This window comes from Brassica oleracea, chromosome C9 (assembly GCF_000695525.1).
Source record: "Brassica oleracea var. oleracea cultivar TO1000 chromosome C9, BOL, whole genome shotgun sequence".
In the NCBI taxonomy this organism is placed as follows: Eukaryota; Viridiplantae; Streptophyta; class Magnoliopsida; order Brassicales; family Brassicaceae; genus Brassica; species Brassica oleracea.
Genome location: NC_027756.1, coordinates 581417 through 599091, shown reverse-complemented (window position 1 = coordinate 599091; position 17675 = coordinate 581417). Strand labels below are relative to the sequence as shown.

The 17675-nt window shown below is 32.7% G+C and overlaps 3 protein-coding genes across 3 annotated transcripts; 1 reads left to right on the top strand and 2 right to left on the bottom strand.

Annotated features, from left to right (window-relative positions):
* Positions 1 to 2814: 2814 nt before the first annotated feature.
* Positions 2815 to 5153, bottom strand: LOC106315587 (soluble inorganic pyrophosphatase 1). Its single transcript, XM_013753353.1, has 9 exons — positions 5053 to 5153; positions 4627 to 4756; positions 4466 to 4494; positions 4299 to 4364; positions 3757 to 3864; positions 3610 to 3675; positions 3412 to 3532; positions 3229 to 3310; positions 2815 to 3141 (listed from the first exon to the last, which is right to left on the bottom strand). Exons 2-9 carry the CDS (start codon positions 4754 to 4756, stop codon positions 3099 to 3101), a joined length of 645 nt encoding a protein of 214 aa, XP_013608807.1. The 5' UTR covers positions 5053 to 5153; the 3' UTR covers positions 2815 to 3098.
* Positions 5154 to 5368: 215 nt separating this feature from the next.
* LOC106316693 (aquaporin TIP1-3) lies at positions 5369 to 6353 on the top strand. The gene has a single exon (XM_013754579.1). The coding sequence runs from the start codon at positions 5391 to 5393 to the stop codon at positions 6147 to 6149; it is 759 nt and encodes a 252-aa protein (XP_013610033.1). The 5' UTR covers positions 5369 to 5390; the 3' UTR covers positions 6150 to 6353.
* A 3197-nt stretch (positions 6354 to 9550) lies between these two features.
* Positions 9551 to 11933, bottom strand: LOC106313053 (transcription factor bHLH57). The gene is made up of 4 exons (XM_013750780.1): positions 11720 to 11933; positions 10933 to 11361; positions 10378 to 10776; positions 9551 to 9895 (listed from the first exon to the last, which is right to left on the bottom strand). Exons 2-4 carry the CDS (start codon positions 11353 to 11355, stop codon positions 9785 to 9787), a joined length of 933 nt encoding a protein of 310 aa, XP_013606234.1. The 5' UTR covers positions 11356 to 11361; positions 11720 to 11933; the 3' UTR covers positions 9551 to 9784.
* Positions 11934 to 17675: the final 5742 nt, after the last annotated feature.

The window sequence follows — 17675 nt, the reverse complement described above, 5'->3', positions numbered from 1 at the left end:
TTTAGCTTTTGGTTATTAGTTTTCATTTACATGTTATAAAAGTATGTTTCCAATTTCTTTTGTTTGCACACTTAAACTAAAATACTACCAATATAGGCCATTTGTACATGAACAAAAAAGAATATTTTATTTTTATTTTTTAAAAAATAGCTCAAAAGTGTTAGTATTGAATCTAACTCACACATTAAAGAACGGAAGATTCAGCTCAAACTTAACAACTCAGAAATACCACAACATGGACCATTTGTACATGCTATATAAATATGAAACTATGTTTTTTTTAGAATTACATCTTCTCAAAATGATGATTTGTATACCAAGATCTTTCTTTCTTTGTCCACCCTTTTCGCTCTTGACTCTGTTATTCCTCGGCATGCATCATCCGTCTCTGGTGCCACAAAGCTTTTATTCATGTTATATCAAAACCAGGACAAGTGGCAATTCTTAGTGACAAACCTCGACATAAAACTCCCAGTTACTTATATGATTACCATTGTTCCCTTGCTCAGCTTTCTTTAACATCCTTATCTATTTAATCTTCATCATCTTCTCTCACACCATTATATCCACTTTCTTCTTTCGTACTCCAATCTTTCTCCTGCTTTTGAATTTGTTTTCCTCTCTTTTTCTGCTGAGACAATACTAAGTACTTTTAAACAGGCTGTTACATTTGATATGTGGAAGAAGGGTATGGGTGTGGAGTTTGATGACATGAATGCCAATGATACTTATAATGTTGTTTCTTTGCCTCATGGCAAAGAATGTTGTGGGCTGACGATGGGTTCATGCTCTTAAATATAACTCTGATGGCACAGTGGAAAGATCAAGGGCTCCTTTAGTTGCGCATGATTTTACTCAAAAAGAAGGAGTGGATTACAAAGATACATTTTCTCCACTTGCAAAGATGACTAATGTCAAGATTTTGTTAGCTCTTGCTGCTCGAAATGGTTGGTCCTTTTAGATGGATGTCATTAATGGTTTCTTGCATAGCGAGTTGGAAGAAGAGATTTAATGAGCTACATTGGGTTATACACCTAGTCCAGGAGAATTACTGCCTCCTAATCCAGTTTTTCATTTCACAAGTCCATTTACGGTTTGAAACAGGCTTCTCGACAATGAGAAGTCTGATTTTCTTCAGTTCTTTTGAAGGTTTTCTTTGCTCAGTCACCTAGTGATCATTCTTTGTTTGCTAAGCTTGTGGGATCTTCTTTCACAGTAGTTTTTTGTATGTTAATGATATATTGATAGCAAGAAATGATGATGTTGATGCCATCAGTCTTAAACAAGCTATGCATCAAGATTTTAAGATTAAAGATTTAATTTCAGCTCGTTTCTTTTTGGGTTTGGAAATTTCCCATAACTCGACCGGTATCTCCATTTCACAGCGTAAATATACTTTGGATCTTCTTGCTGGTACGGTTCTCTTGGCTTTTAATCCATGTGATGTTCCTCTTGATCCAACTATACTGATAAACAGCAGTAATTGTACTCCTTTGACGAACATTACCTCTTATCGAGAGCTCATTGGGCGCTTGCTCTATCTTACGACTACTCATCTGGATATTACATTTCTTGTTCATCGACTGAGTCAGTTTCTTTATGCACTAACAAATGTCCATATGTGTTCTGCTCATCATGTTATGTGTTGTCTCAAAGCAAATCCATGACAAGGCATCTTTTATGCTTTTGGTTCTGATCTTTGCTTGAATGCATTCTCATGCGCAGATTGGGATACATGTTCGGATACAAAACGCTCAGTGACTGATTTTTGCATCTATATTGGCTCTTCTTTGATCAACTGGAAGTTCAAGAAGCAATGTACTGTCAGCAGAAATAGCACGGAAGCTTAGTATAAGAGCATGGCTTTGACGACTTTTAAATTGCTTTAGTTATAGCAGTTACTGATTGATTTTTGTGTTGATATTTATCTTCAAGCTAAGCTCTTATGTGACAATAATTCTGCGATGCACGTCACCACCAACTCTTCCAGGGGAGGAAGAAACACATCAAGGTTGAATGTGGGTGACCCAACAGCGATTCTACTATATACCACTTAACTCTATATCTTGGTCCTTATGAATTCCTCTACTTATAACATTTTTTTATTTTGTCTTTTGTGATATCATTCTTAACCCCCTTCAACTATTCTCAAAAATATATTTCAAAAGCTTGTTTTACAATGTATTATCCTTTGTTAAATAAGTACCTAAAAGGTAGTTAAAAGTTAAAACCTATAACTAGCATTACTCCTGCTATTTTGTTAACCGAATTAATTATCCTTAAAACCAATCGTTCTTGACATCTCTATGTAGTGTAGCATAATTCCTTTTCGACTAAAATTTATCAATGAAAGTTTAGGGTGAGGACAAGTGGACACTGCGTCCTTTGTAGAGTTTGTCGCAAAGAGCCTCGTACATTTTTTCATCACGACGCTTTTCCTTCACACATTTTTTTTTATATATAATGTGATATGTTTACACTTTGCTCAAATTGGAGGTATATATTTTTGGTCCATGGGGGATTTTTTCACTAATTATTCTTCAATCTATTTTTATAGCCATCAAAAGATATTAAAAGATAATTTGGTCCCCTTTAGGAAGCAATGCTTAATACGTGTAATAAGACAAATGCTATAATTAATTTATGTTGTGTATATACATTTATACATTTATACATTTATAGACATTTTTGTCAACGTATTTTGTGTTTGTAGTCATGATATATTAAGAACGTGACAATTTCTACTGATTCTACGAATCTAATTGGGATTGGATTCAGTGTTAAAGTGACAGTGACACACTCATATTTTTACTATAAAGAAACGGTCTGGTTTCATTGGAACTAAATCGAAACTTTAAATGGATAGAAGATTACAATACAAGTGAGAAAACGAATCTTAATAGGGGTTATTGTCCAGACAGCAGATCCCCAGAAGACAACAACAACAACAAGCTATGAAGCCAAGTATTAGAACAGTGTCAGGAACACGTGTTTATTCAAAATCCAAATATCAGACAAATTCTTGTTTTGTTTTCTTTTTCCTCTGCTACAAAATCTGAGATTTGCAGAGCAAAAAATTTGGCAGGAATGTTCTTGTTTTATCTCCTCAGGGTGTGAAGAATGTACTCAGCGTAAAGGTCCCTATAAGTAATTTTAAAACCAAGATTATTTTTGTGTCAACATATTTGTTAATAAAAATAATTGAAATATCTAAATAAAAAAACTTACATTGAGTACTGAATGGCTTCAACGGCAGGACCATTCGGAAGAAAATCATTTACAGCGACTTCCTTGTTCTCATTCTTCTTGTCTGTTAAATTTTTGGTTAAAGGTAACCGCAAAATCAATGGTTTGTTTATTTACTAATGAAGAAGAAAATTAAGATTTAAATATTAAAGAAATAAAGGATACAATCTTCAAAGAATCGCCGGATTTCTGAGAGACGATGAGGTGGAAGTTCTTTGATGTCAGTGTAATGCTTATACTCAGGATCATCAACACAAACCGCAATGATCTTGTCATCTTTTTCTCCCTTTATTACAAGACAAATACTCAGAATGCTTACACAACTTGTAACCCAAAGGATCAAACAGAGATTTGAAATGTTACCTGATCAATCATAGGCATTAATCCGATAGCTCGTGCGCGCAGGAAACAACCTGGAAGCACAGGCTCCTGCACAGAAACAACTTTCTTTAATATATGGATTTGGTTTTGTTTTGTTAGTATGGTGAAGCTAAAGATAAGACTTAAAACCTGCATGATGACTAACACATCTAAAGGGTCATTGTCTTCACATAATGTGCGGGGGATAAAACCGTAGTTATGAGGATACACGACCGATGAATATAGAATCCGATCAACCTGAGAGACAAATAAAGTTGTTAGAGAGTTTTCGTTTCCCTGAAATAATATTTGATTGTTTTCTCTAGTCTTTTGTGAACATTTTTTTAAAATCTCTTAAACAGTTTATATTAGGAGTCAGAAAGTAACCACTAGCGGATATGGCTATTATGTGATATAAAGTAACCACTAAGAGCAATCTTATTGGGGTTTCTTACTCCTAGGTTATTAAAATACATGTATATGTATGTATATATTATATAAACGTATGTAATTGTGGGATTCTAAGTTTTACAGGAAACCCAACCGAAAGTTTCTTAAAGCTTAGAATCCCATAATTACATACGCCTATATAATATATATATACATATACATGTATTTTAAGAACCTAGGAGTAAGAAACCCCCAATAAGATTGCTCTAACCAGGCAAAATATTACTCTAGGTTATTTTTACCTTGATGAGTCCTGTCTTTTTGTCAAGTTCATATTTGACCTTGCTACCCTTTGAGATCTCAATAACCTAAATTTAATTCAAATATCCAAACGATTCAATATCAGATTCTCTTTTGTGATCTTAACATCATTTCAGATTAACATCACATCATCAAGCATAAGACTTACCACATTGAAGATCGACGGAGCTCCAGGTCCTGCGCACAATTTTCATTTTTCCCAACAATATTATAGTTAAAAAGACTTCAAAATCATTAACTATAAGACTCAAAACAGAATATATATAAATATAAATATGTTTTTAGTAATCTAATGATTAGTGATTTTACCGATTTCAAGATCATGCCATGGATGAGCAGCAACCGATCTCCTTGATAAAGATGAGAGTATCCTCTCGTTCAAACGTGGAGCTGTTCTCTGAAGCTTGTCAGATTGATTCTCTTTCACTTCTTCACTCATCTAACAAACAGAGCAATTCAAGAAAACAAACCAAATGTTTAGATTCAATGACTTGACTTCTTGAGTTCAAGTCTAAATCAGGATATGCTGCTTAACTATTGATTTTCATATTAAATAGGATCCATTACTCAAAAGATTGACCACTCAAAGTCATATTCTACTACAACTAATCAACAAAACCCTACAACATATCGTAATCTATCAATCATCTTCAACCTAAGATAATATAGAGCGTCAAACATCAAAAGATTGAGATCCAAGAAGCAAAAAAGAGGAACCAAAGAAAGTCGTCGTACCTTGGAACAACGGATGTTTCAAGAACAGAACAGTCTTGCGGAAAGTGTGGAGAAAGCCAAATAACAAGGCAAAGAAAACGGTAGAGCGCGTGTTCTGCAATTGCGAGCTATAACCTTATTTATAGAAAGCGAGAAACACGGGCTTAACCGATTAACTAATCAGGATTAATAAACACCGTTAGATCTCTCAAAACTAGGGGCCCACCGTGAAACACTAATCTCAGTCTCTTGAACGATTCTCCAACACACACGTCTCACTCCCTCTTTAACTATATAAACTCAAGTGACAAAACACAAAAGAAAAGCAAGAAAACAAAGCCTTTTTTTTTTGTAACAAAATGGCTATTAATAGAATTGCGATTGGAACGCCAGGAGAAGCTAGCGGTCGAGATGCGATCAGAGCGGCTTTTGCTGAGTTTTTCTCCATGGTTATATTCGTTTTCGCCGGTCAAGGTTCCGGCATGGCTTACGGAAAGCTAACCGGAGACGGTCCAGCCACACCTTCTGGTCTAGTGGCCGCGTCGTTGTCTCATGCGTTTGCATTGTTCGTGGCGGTTTCCGTTGGAGCAAACGTTTCGGGCGGCCACGTGAATCCCGCGGTTACGTTTGGAGCTTTTATAGGTGGGAACATAACGTTGTTGAGAGCTATTCTTTATTGGATCGCTCAGTTACTAGGAGCAGTCGTAGCTTGCTTGTTGCTCAAGGTAAGTACTGGAGGGATGGAAACGGCAGCGTTTTCGATCTCTCATGGAGTCACACCGTGGAACGCAGTCGTTTTCGAGATTGTGATGACGTTTGGGTTGGTTTACACTGTTTACGCTACTGCCGTGGATCCCAAGAAAGGTGATATTGGAATCATTGCTCCTTTAGCGATTGGGTTAATCGTTGGAGCTAATATTCTTGTTGGTGGTGCGTTTGATGGTGCGTCGATGAATCCGGCGGTTTCGTTTGGTCCTGCTGTGGTTAGCTGGACATGGACGAACCATTGGGTCTATTGGGTTGGTCCATTTATTGGTGCAGCCATTGCAGCTATTGTTTATGACACTATCTTTATTGATAGTAATGGACATGAACCACTTCCTTCTAGTGATTTCTAAGTTAGGGTTTTTTTTTTCTAATTTCTTCAAAAACAAGAAAGCTGGTGTTGTACTAATTAACGGTATTGTTAGAGAGGTGTATGTTTTTAACTCTGATGCGTGTTTTTTTTTATTATGTTTTTAGTCATGTGGCTAAAGATGTTACTTTTTACTACTTTGTGTTTCTTAAGTGATTAATAAATAAAATATTGGAATTCCCATATATTTAAATTAGATTGAATTAATTCAATCTGCGGGGTTTACGTAGTATCAGTTCACACGTAAGGAATCATGTACAGCGAAATTGATTGGAGGGTATATTCTTGAGATAATGCTCCCATGGTGACAACAAATAAAATACAATAGGACCCGCCATTATAATACAATTGAGAATATATTATGGATAATGGATGGTTGGTTGGTCCATGCACGTTCTATGTGTGAATCTTAGCTAATGATGTTTTTAGTGGGATATAGGAATTGTTTACGCACAAAAAAACTCAAACAAACAAAACTAAATGCGCACAAGAACAAGAAAACAAAAATATAATGTCTAAGAATTGTTCAATCAATTAGCTAGAGACTATCACAAGATTCTTGCTTCGGCAGTAAATATAAACAAAGTTGATCAAAATTGCCTATATATTAACAGAGGAAGAGTAATTCTACATATAAACTATTGTAATGACTTTTTGATTGAGAATGTTAATTGAGAATGAAAGGTAACGATAAGCATTTCAAATCTATTATCTTTTCGACAAATCCTTTCATTCTCAATTAACAATCTCTTAACAGAGGAAGAGTAATTCGACATATAAACTATTGTAATTCCACATAGATTCAGTTTCCTTTCATTCTCAATTAACAATCTCTTAATTGTTCATTTCAGGTTAAAATGGCACTTGGTTATGCTTCACTTTCGAAACTTAAATTTTCAAAAAAGAATGAGAGATCAAAGGTCTGCACCAACTAAGGTAACGATAAGCATTTCAAATCTATTATCTTTTTTTTTCTTTTTTTTTGACATCAACACAAACAGACTCATATTATCTAGAAAATGGATATTTAAAAATATGTTATTTACTTCTTTGTCCAATATCTAAGAAACTACTTGCCTTGCTTCTGCATTAAAAAAAAAACAGAAACGGAAAGGAGAGAATAAAAAAAGACAAACCAAAAAAGAAAACCAATGCACCTTCTCTGCAACAAACATAAAACACCAACATAACCATACACAAATGAAAATAAGTGGTATCCTGAGTTAGTTTCTGAGTCTCTCTCCTATGTTACTAGAAGCTCTATTTTGTTTTTATAGCTCTGAAGAAGTCATATCACATTTTAGCAAAAAAGAAGAAGAAATCATATCACATGAAAAGCAAAAGCAAATAATTGGTGTTATAGCTACTTTACCAAGGGAAAAGAGTATCAACAGCTATGATGATTTAAATTGGGTATTTACAAATTTCTTTGTTATGGTTTAGAGTATTTCACATATTTATGTTTTCTTATAAAAGAGTGTATTAGAGGATTTTAAAAACTTTTGTAAGTCTTTTATAAAAAAATAACTGTTTTATATACATGTTTAGTTTCATGGTTTTTATTACATTAATTTTAAGTAAATTTATTTTAAGAAGACTTAATTACAAAATAAACACACATAAAACTGATGAATCAGATATGATATTTCTAGGTGGTATGCAGCTCCAAAAAATGTGTTTAAATAAGTTCAATTATTATTAACCAAAAAATAAAACTATTACGATTTTTTTAAAGATAATTTAAATAGCAGAAAAGTTTTCCCGTGCTATAATACTAGTCTTTACTAAAATAGAAAACACCACGCGTCGCTTAAAAATGAAACATACACTCGCTCGTTAATTTCACATGGGGGCGTGGTCAATACATGATGTGGTAACGTGCCATGCAGAACGTTCGGCTCATCTAAGCTGGGCTTAGGCCCTCTATCTGTAGCTTCACTGGGCTTTAACTTTCTTTATTATGACTTTCTATAGAGCCCAAAAAGAATAGTACACATCATTCAGTAATTATTTTCTTTTTATTTCGGAAAATTATCTGTACTTTACCAATGGTTTGACTTTGACTATAAAATTTGGAAGAGATCTAGGGTTGTTGCCAGTGGATGATGTCAGACGTCTGATTTGTCTTGCACACAATATTTCAATAATGTGTAATTGCTGTCGGTATAATATTTTTTGGGTTGATATTATTATTCACGTATTTTGTCATTTTATTAATTTTCTGAATAGGTTTCCCGCTTCTGTAAATTTTATTTTCAAAACAGATGATTAAAATACTGAAAACGTAATCTGTAGCAGTAGTAAGTAGGCTGAAGTTTACGTTTTAGATAGAAGTGAGACGGATGTGTCAATGAGACTTAGCTCTGACCATAGACTCCCCTTTGTGATACTTTCGAAACATTGGAATAGTAAATGCTATCTGCCACCTTTCTCATCGTTTTTCTAAGTAAAGTTTTTTTTTTTTTTTGAAGAACTTTTTCTAAGTAAAGTTAAAAAGTGAAAACTAGTGTCATTTTAGTAAACAGCTATATAAAATCTTGATTTATATATATCATAGGTGGAGGTGGTCCTTCTAATCGAGCGTAGAATTGTCAGACGCATGGATGATATAATAGGAAGATTACCGGTGGGACTTTTATTTGAGTTCTTAGATTTTTTTATTATTATTGGTAATTTAAGGACAATGTTAAGAGACTTTAAGCAAAGTGAGAATTATTGGTAAGACATTTTGTAAAATTTTGAAACAAGGAAAAATGATTGAGGAAGACACGATGGCGACGACGACGATCGTAAGTTGGGTAGACGACAAGTCCACCGCCGGCGTCGGAGATAGATTTAGTATGAGGGGATTATTGGTGGAGAGTGTTGGAGTGGAAGCGATGAAGGGATCAGGCGGCACGACGACCGGTACGGATTAGGTGGTGGTGCTCTGATATCTCTTCCTCATCGGATTCATATCCGGTCCCGTAGCATTAGTCATCATCATTGTCATCATCGTCAACGCCGTTCACCGAATCTTCGATGCGAAATCTTCAAGACCGTTACCTGAGCTAGCGATCTCATTAAGCTACGTGTCCTTAAGGACGTCGTCGAAAAGTTCTTAATTAACCCACGTCCTTCACTTTTTCCTTAATTTTGATTTATTTTTTTGATCATTGTTACTAAGCAACTCCATTAACAATCACCGAGAATGATGTCCTAAGTACCATTACACCGAAATAAAATCTTAATAACAAGAGAATGCGAAGAAGACTGAATACGACTTTTTCTTACGTAATGATGATGTTCAGCTTTAATTGTATTTGTTTCCCTTTCCGTAACCATTTAATAACGGAGTCAAATTCTTAGCATTTACTACTAGAGTAATTAACTAGACAAGTAAAAAATATCCATAGGTTATTTTGAAAGTTACAGGCAATAATAACAACAAAATGACAGGCAAATAACAATTTTAAGTGGCCATAAATTCAAATGCACAACCCTGAGATTGATTTAAAAAGGAATTAAAAAATGGTTAAACCCCTCAAAAAAATTCAATTTGGGCTTTATTTATTTTACGTTCCTTTTTGTAACCTAAAGCTACACACACTACAAGGAAGAAAAAGAGTCGGAAGTCAGCTAAGCTCGACTGAGATTTGAACACATCATTACACCATTGATCTGCTCGAAGATCTGATGAACGGCTGTTGCTATCTCATCAGCTGATCGTACCTTACACCCATCTTCTATCTGCATTCACAAAGGCAACAGAATAATTTTATCTCGCCAAAATTCAAATAATTAGCTTTTTTCATTATGAACTACATATTAAAATAAGAAATTCAAATCTTATTTATTTTCAATTTTATAATGTAAGAAAATAGGATTTTTTTAAAGAAAATGCTTTTTGTGCAATATTTTTTTTAAAAATAAAGTGTAATATTTATTACTCTATTTTTAATACAAAAATGTATCCCTATCCTGAAATTTTTTTGTAAGATATTATGTCATGATGTTAGGCATATATCATGCATATATTTCTTTTTTTTTTGAGAAAAATCATGCATATATTTCTAAATGCAGATTCCTTAATATTTCAGTTATAATCAACTGAGCAGGTACAATTGCCAATTAAACAAGAATAATCATAATAATATTAATGCGTAACTTGCAAATTTGATAAGGAAGATTGATCTATTTATTTAAGAGATGATTAAAGATTGTCTAATTACCTTGAGATTGAAAGAGTAGAAGACAAAGTCAAAGGAAGTGGAGATAGTGAGATGTAGAATCGAGAGCTTAAGGTTTTCAATGGAGATGATAGCTCTTAAGATCTGTCCTCTCCCTCTCTTACAACGAACCTTCAAGCTCACATGGTTCTGTATCACCGTAGCTTCCACTTCCACCGTATCTCCGCCGCCAAATCTCGCCGTAAACCCATCTTCAGACGTCGGCGAGATGCTCGAGACAGAAGAGTTAGTGCATGCACGAGATGAAGAGGAAGAACACGAGGCCGTTTTAGGATTTTCACTAGCTCCTTCGCTCTGTTTCTCAGCCTCTAGTGATTGCAAAAGCTGCTCGAGCTCCTTTATGTAATCTATAGCTCCTCCCACGATAGAAGCTTGATCACCCTAACGTTAAACATCGAAAGATTCAAACATTACGATGGAAACTTTTTATGTTTTCATAAAATAAAAAATTATATAAATCTTCGAATCTTTAAATCTTTTTTTTATAAGTTTTAATCTTTAAATCTTTAATATCAAAATATTTAAATCTTTTGTTACCCGTTGAAGAAACGTTGGAGGCATGAGAGACCGAAGTGAGTTTAAGTGTTCCTTCATTTGTCGTCTCCGGTTACGTTCAACCGCAATGTGAGTCATCCTTTGGCTCTCAACTTCATCTTTGTTCTTTGGAGCTCTTGTCCGTTTCCGTTTTCGTTTTTCTTTGACTTTTGCCTCTGCTCCGTCTTCGGTTTTCGGATCCTTTACCGGGTCTTCTTCTTGACCCGGATCTCTTTTGATGGTTTCAAGAGTGAGACAGCTCTCTGGTTCTAGGGTTTGGCTCTGGAGAAGTGACTGGAGTATCTGATTTGGTTCTGGTTCTGTGCATTGTAGCATTTGCAGAAATGGGGTCTTCTCGTTAATTGCGTTTTCTGAAATGTGACTGAATTGTTCTTCTAATCCTCCAAATCTCATTAGTCCCTCCATAATTAGCTTCAAGAAAGACAAAAATATTAGTTTTGGGACTTTAAGGTTACCCGTTTTAAAAAACATAAAACTTTAATCTGATTCTTGAAGATATTAATGGTTTGGTTGGTAGTTTCTTTAAGACAGAACAAAGAGGAGGTACGAGGATATAGAACAATAAATTTGTAGTAAGAAATAAGGAATGTCACAGAGAGAGAGAGAGCAAATAAGAAAGTTGCATATTTAGATAAGTTTTGTTTCAATGAATTTAAAGCATTTTGCATTGAATGTGTTAAATCATCTGAGTAAGAGTAAATACACAAAACAGATTCTAGCTATGAGAATTCATTAGAAAAAAGTCAAAATAATTACAAGAGAGTCTTACATGAGAATCAGTTGACGCTTTAAAGAGTCTCTCTATAATGGATTTAGCAGCTTCAAATAGGTCTTTAAATTAACATTCTCTTCTTCTTCGTTTTCTCTCTTTCCTCTCGACCAAAAACATTCCTTTCGAGTGTTACACTTTCTATAGTTTTGTTAATAAATGCAGCTTTCACATATATAAAAGGAGAGAAGACAATGCGGGAGAAGAAGAAGAGGCTCGGTGCATGTATTAAAATACACACTAGATCTCGATCCGCGCGGACGCGGATTTTTGTTTTCATTTATTTTTATAAAAATTTGGTTTTCAATTCTAAATTGGTATATATTATAATATATATATGTGTCTATCAATTTTTAAAACATAATAAATTTACGGTATATGTTTTTCATTGAATAGATTGTTTCAAACTTTTACATGTATTTGTATCTTCTTATATATATATATATTTGAATTATTATTTCATTATTAAAACCGTAACTATATATATAAATATTAGTAAAATATTATTTTATTGTCATATTCAAAGATATTGTAACATTTCACAAATTTATAAAAATTTTAAAATATTAAATTTTTCGCTTCATATACAATGGATCATCAATAGTTTAAATCCAACTATTGATAGCTCAATAAAAATTTCTAGTATGCCCAAAATTTAGATGATAAGATTATAGATTAAATGTAACATGATTTTCTAGGAATAGATCTATTGGGTTCGTTTTTGAAAAAGTCACACATGAATCAAGATTGTGACTTCTGTTTTAATATATAAGATACGTAACAATACAATTATGTATTGTCGTATTTGTAGAATATTTACGTGTATGTGTGATTTTTTACTCGTATTAAGTAATCTATATATCATGGGGAAACATACGTTGGATTTTGTGTTATTCTCTTTGAAATGGTAATAAGGATTTTTACTTTTGTTACGCTGGTCAATGTGAAACGTAATTTCTGTCGCCCATCAATATATATCTCTCTTGATAAAAAAGTTCATGTGTGAAAGAAAGCGTAAACATGGTTTGAAGACATTTTGAAAAAGGATTGATAACATGGTTTGGAGCAAGACCAAATAGGCTAATCTTTCATTAGTACGGGTTTTAATTTCATAGAGAAACAAAATTTGTATTTGATGTAATAATTTTTTTGTTTGAATAAAATTTTACATTCATCAAAAAAAGCGTAAACCAGCCAGAGGCAATAGATGCTCACATGCAAAACAAGGAGATTTTTTTTTTTTGAGAATGTTTTTTTTTCTGAACTTTGAAATTGTTTTTCTTTTAGGGAATCATTTGATGGGAAGAAAACATTAAAATCTTTGATAAATGGTTACCTTTATATATAAACATTAGCGATAAATATTAAATCTGAGTTTGCCTTTTTTAACAAGATATCACGAAATAGACGATCGTTAAGTTATTTGAAAAAAAAATTATTAAAAGATTTGGAAAACTATTGAACAAAAGATTAAAATTGATAAAGAAAGACTTTGAAATTGTTAAAGAATTAGGTTAAAAAATATAATGGTAAAACCTTTTTTTTACTGTGAATAATCAACTTAGACGACTCTTCTCTTGTATTTTTTATATGACAAAATCTGCTAAGTTTTTTTTGTTGGTTCTTTTTCGAGGTAACTTGTTTTTTTGAACCATGAGAGCATTTCCAATGTATTATTCCATTTTCTACTTTATGTATTATTTTATTTTCTACTTCAAAATAGAGTAACTCTGGAGTTGAGTTTTGCTTCAATGTATTATTCTATTTCATACTCCAAAATAGAATATTTTTAATATATTATGTTTTATGTTTATTAAAAAATTAGTAATATCATCTTCCATTTATACTATTTGCAAAATAGTCTATTTTCATATGTATGATTTTTAATGTTTTATATTATATATCTTTTGTATGGTGTTTATCTTTTATTTTTATATGTATAGTTATGTTTCATATTATATTTATTGTGTTGCATAAAACAGTTCATTAGATGAATATTTATATAATTAAGAAATATTAACAGTAATTTTTATAATATATATAGTAAAATAATATTTATATATTTATTTATAATAATATTTTATTAAAAACGAAAATATTTATGTATAGAGAACCATTTTATAAATAAAAAAGTTCAAATCTATTTTGCAGTAATGAGTTGGTTTATTCCATATTTGGAGTAATCATATCTATTACTCTATTTTGGAATGAGTTTTAGAATGAGATTGAAGATGATTTTATTACAAAATAGAATTTGGAGTCGGTTTTAGAATAGGGTTGGAAATGCTTTTAGCTTTTAACTTGCGTCCAATTTAATGGGCTTCAAGGAAAAAGATCAAATCCTATCTCCAACAATAAAGACAACGGTATATTATTAAAAATTGTTTGATAATTCAAAATATTATCAAAAACAAATTCATCGTCAACCATTCTTCTTTTTTGGCTAAGAATCAACCACTCGATAAGTTGGTTTCACTCGTGTTACGTTTTTTTTTTATCAACACTCGTGTTACATATTAACCGTATTTATTTCGTTTTCTTATCATATGTCTACCTGTAAATGTTATTAGGAAGTGGCTGGATCCACAAAGCTTATATACTATATCAATATGTATATACGCGATGAGGTGGTGCGTTGGGACTAGGACGAAGAGGGAGAGGGGTCCCGTAAAGTATTATTGAAGATGGCAGTGAAGACAGTTTTGTTTTAGTAGGGACACACTTTCTATGAACAGTACTTCTCACTCTTATTAAGACAGTGTTTTTCAGAATCTGAAAAGAAGACCAAACCTCTCTTTCTTCTTCTTCTTTAAATAATTACTTCTCCATAAAAAAGGATTTTCATGTCTCTTACTTCAATTCTACATTTATTTTCTTTTAATCTCGCTGGAACAAGAACCTCATGGGATGATGATAAGAGCATGATTAACCCGGAGTTTTTAGGATGTGATTTTTAGCGGAAGTTAAGAAACTGTTTCTTAATTTTTAACTAAAAAAACTAAGAACCGGTTCTTAAATAAGGATTTTAAGAACCGGTTCTTAGTTTTTTTAGTTAAAAGTTAATAAACAGTTTCTTAACTTCTGCTAAGAATCCTAGTCTAAGAACTCCGGGTTAATCATTGTCTAAGTGTTTCTCAATTTGGTATGTCGACGTGAAACTGACGAATATAGCCTTGTAGAAGAGGACGAACCATGCACATGGGCGAGGCAATGGATGCCAAACGTTAAGTGTGTCCTAATAAGACCAACTCGATTTCAGTGCCTTGGTCTCTAGGGCAAACAACAGTGCTCTCATCCAAAAAGAAAAATACCTTTTCTTTTCCTTTTTGTTTTCTTCTCCGAAATTGAATATTTTTTTATTCTGAAAGTATTACATTGAGAAGCAGTTTCAAGTTTTAATATTACACTATAAGGCAGTTTGTGCTATTAAGACAGTTTTTTCTAACCAAATTCATTTTCTAGTCATCAACTAACTAAATAAAAGAATGTGGGTCCCATGTATCTTTTTCTTCGTTTCTTTCCTTTCAGTTCTTCATTTTTTTTGTAAAATGAATGTTGTTTTTTTTAGAACATTCTTTTAATAAAATATGTTTATAATCAATATCTTTATTATTCAATCTATCTTTTGAGATATGTCAAGTGATGTTTATTATACACCGCAAATCACAGCCACAACGAGCTCCACCGCCGCAGTCTCATTTCTTTTCCACGGAACTTATCTTTTGCGGTGTCCCAAGTCCGGTGGGAGCTTCAACGTCATGCCCTATGTTACGTTTAGCTGTGATCTTAGCCTCTCTCCGTGACCTCCGGTGGACTATAAAGCGAAGCCGCTGTTGCATCGAGATGTTGATCGCCATTGTTGAACTTTGAGATGAAGTTTCTTTAATTTTCACTTTTGGTCCTTGTAATTTTAAATGTTTTCATTGTTGTCTCAAAACATCCAGATTTGCATATAAGTCATGTTTAATTAACACAAAACTTTCAAATGTGAACTTTTGACTTTGCCAAATGCAAATAAACAAAAATAAACAAATATATGCACAAAATACCTCTAAATACATCCCAAAATTATTTAAAACCTACTAAAATTATGAGTTATCGATGAACAACATATTTACATAAGTTGAGTAGGTCATATTGACTCAGTTTTTGTATCATATTGACAATACAAATAACGAAACTTGCAATATGTGTACAAAAATGATCTGATGTTCATGTATTATTCTACAAATCAATTAATGTACGTGCGAACTATTGTACACATGGACGGAAATATTTGTGTACATAGTATAGTGTACACATAAATAGCTTTTAAAGTTACAATTTTTTACCATATAAATATTGTAATTTGCAAATGTACCAAACAAATTTATCAGGTGTACATTTGAATCCTTGCAAATAAATCTAAAATATTTTCTGGTGTCCATATATTATTGTACAAATTAATTGATGAACATGTGAATTATTGTACATGTGGATAGAACAGAATTTGTGTACGTATTGCCTGGATTTTTCTATTGGTTATGTATGTCCACATGTACCCTGAATTTTCAATATCCATGTGTACGAAAAACCATATGTACACCTAAATCCGGTAAAAGACTGAGCTACCAAATCAATAGAAAGTGATAGAGAGTATTAAATAGTACTGATGCTGGTTGTGAGTTATCCAAATCATGCTCTCATCATGTTTCAGAGCTTCTGATCAGTGTGTGTTTTCATGCTAGCTTCATGGTAGGTCTTAGCTTGATTAATTTCTGGTTGTTTTACATATGTACACTATCATATTTAGCGTACACATGTACACCTCCTTATTTATTGTACACAAAAACGCTTGTGCACGTGTACACCACACATGTTACATAGAGAAGGTAGGAAATATAATATCAACGCATATGGTATCAAGATCTAAACTAAGCTTCACTCAAAAAATGAGAATTTTTTCTATTCACGTAAACCACACTTCCTCATCCTTACACTTACAAAGATAAAATTCTCTCTTTCACATGTACACATGTACGCTGACATTATGTACTTGTGTACATGAATGACGTACATAAGCAAAGCACAAAACACAATTGTTTATTTTGACAATATGGAGAAAAAATGAAAGCAAGCAAAAGATAAAAGACCATTCATGTAGTTATGATGAAGGGCTGAACTCTGGTGCGGAGATTGGCGATGGATGAAATTCATGGCATAGCTTGATTTAAACGGAAGAACGCAAGAATTTAGGACTTTTGACGGTGTAGATTATAAAGGATCTGAAGTATTTTGACATCTTCGTGTCTTTTCTTCTTCTTGTTTGGGAAGATTGACAGATAATAAAATTTATAAATTTAATTTTTAGCTAGAAAAGAAAAAGAAACAACGATAGAAGAAGAAGATTAAAAAGGAAATAGATAATGATGGGTCCCACTAGTTGAAAAATTCACTTCTGATTTTATTTTAGTTGAGATAAACTACCTTACTAGCTGAAAGTGTCTTTGAGTAAAATAAAAACTCAGAAACTGTATTTAAATGTAAATAACTCTTTTATTCTCTCCTCTCTTCAGTCCTTTTTATTTAAGCTTGGACTTAGTACTATATAGGCGAGTCCAAAATTCACATGCAACCTAACCTAATGTTGTACATGAATATTACGTTAGACCAGAAGATGGAGATGTATAAAGAAATTACAGACGTGCAATCTTTTTATATTACAACTGAGATATAATTGTCTAGTACAGTATCCAGCCAATAAAACTAAGTCACATACCAGTTGAAAATTTTGAGAAAAAAAATTAGAAATTTTTTGAGATATAAACTGAATATGCATGTCAAGATTATTTGTGAAAGTATGCATAGTTAATTAGTTACAAACAAAAATAATACCTGTATCAGGATAGAAATATATTTATATTTGGTCATAATAAACGTAGACTATAGTAAAGGTTTTTGGTTATTTGGGTGATTA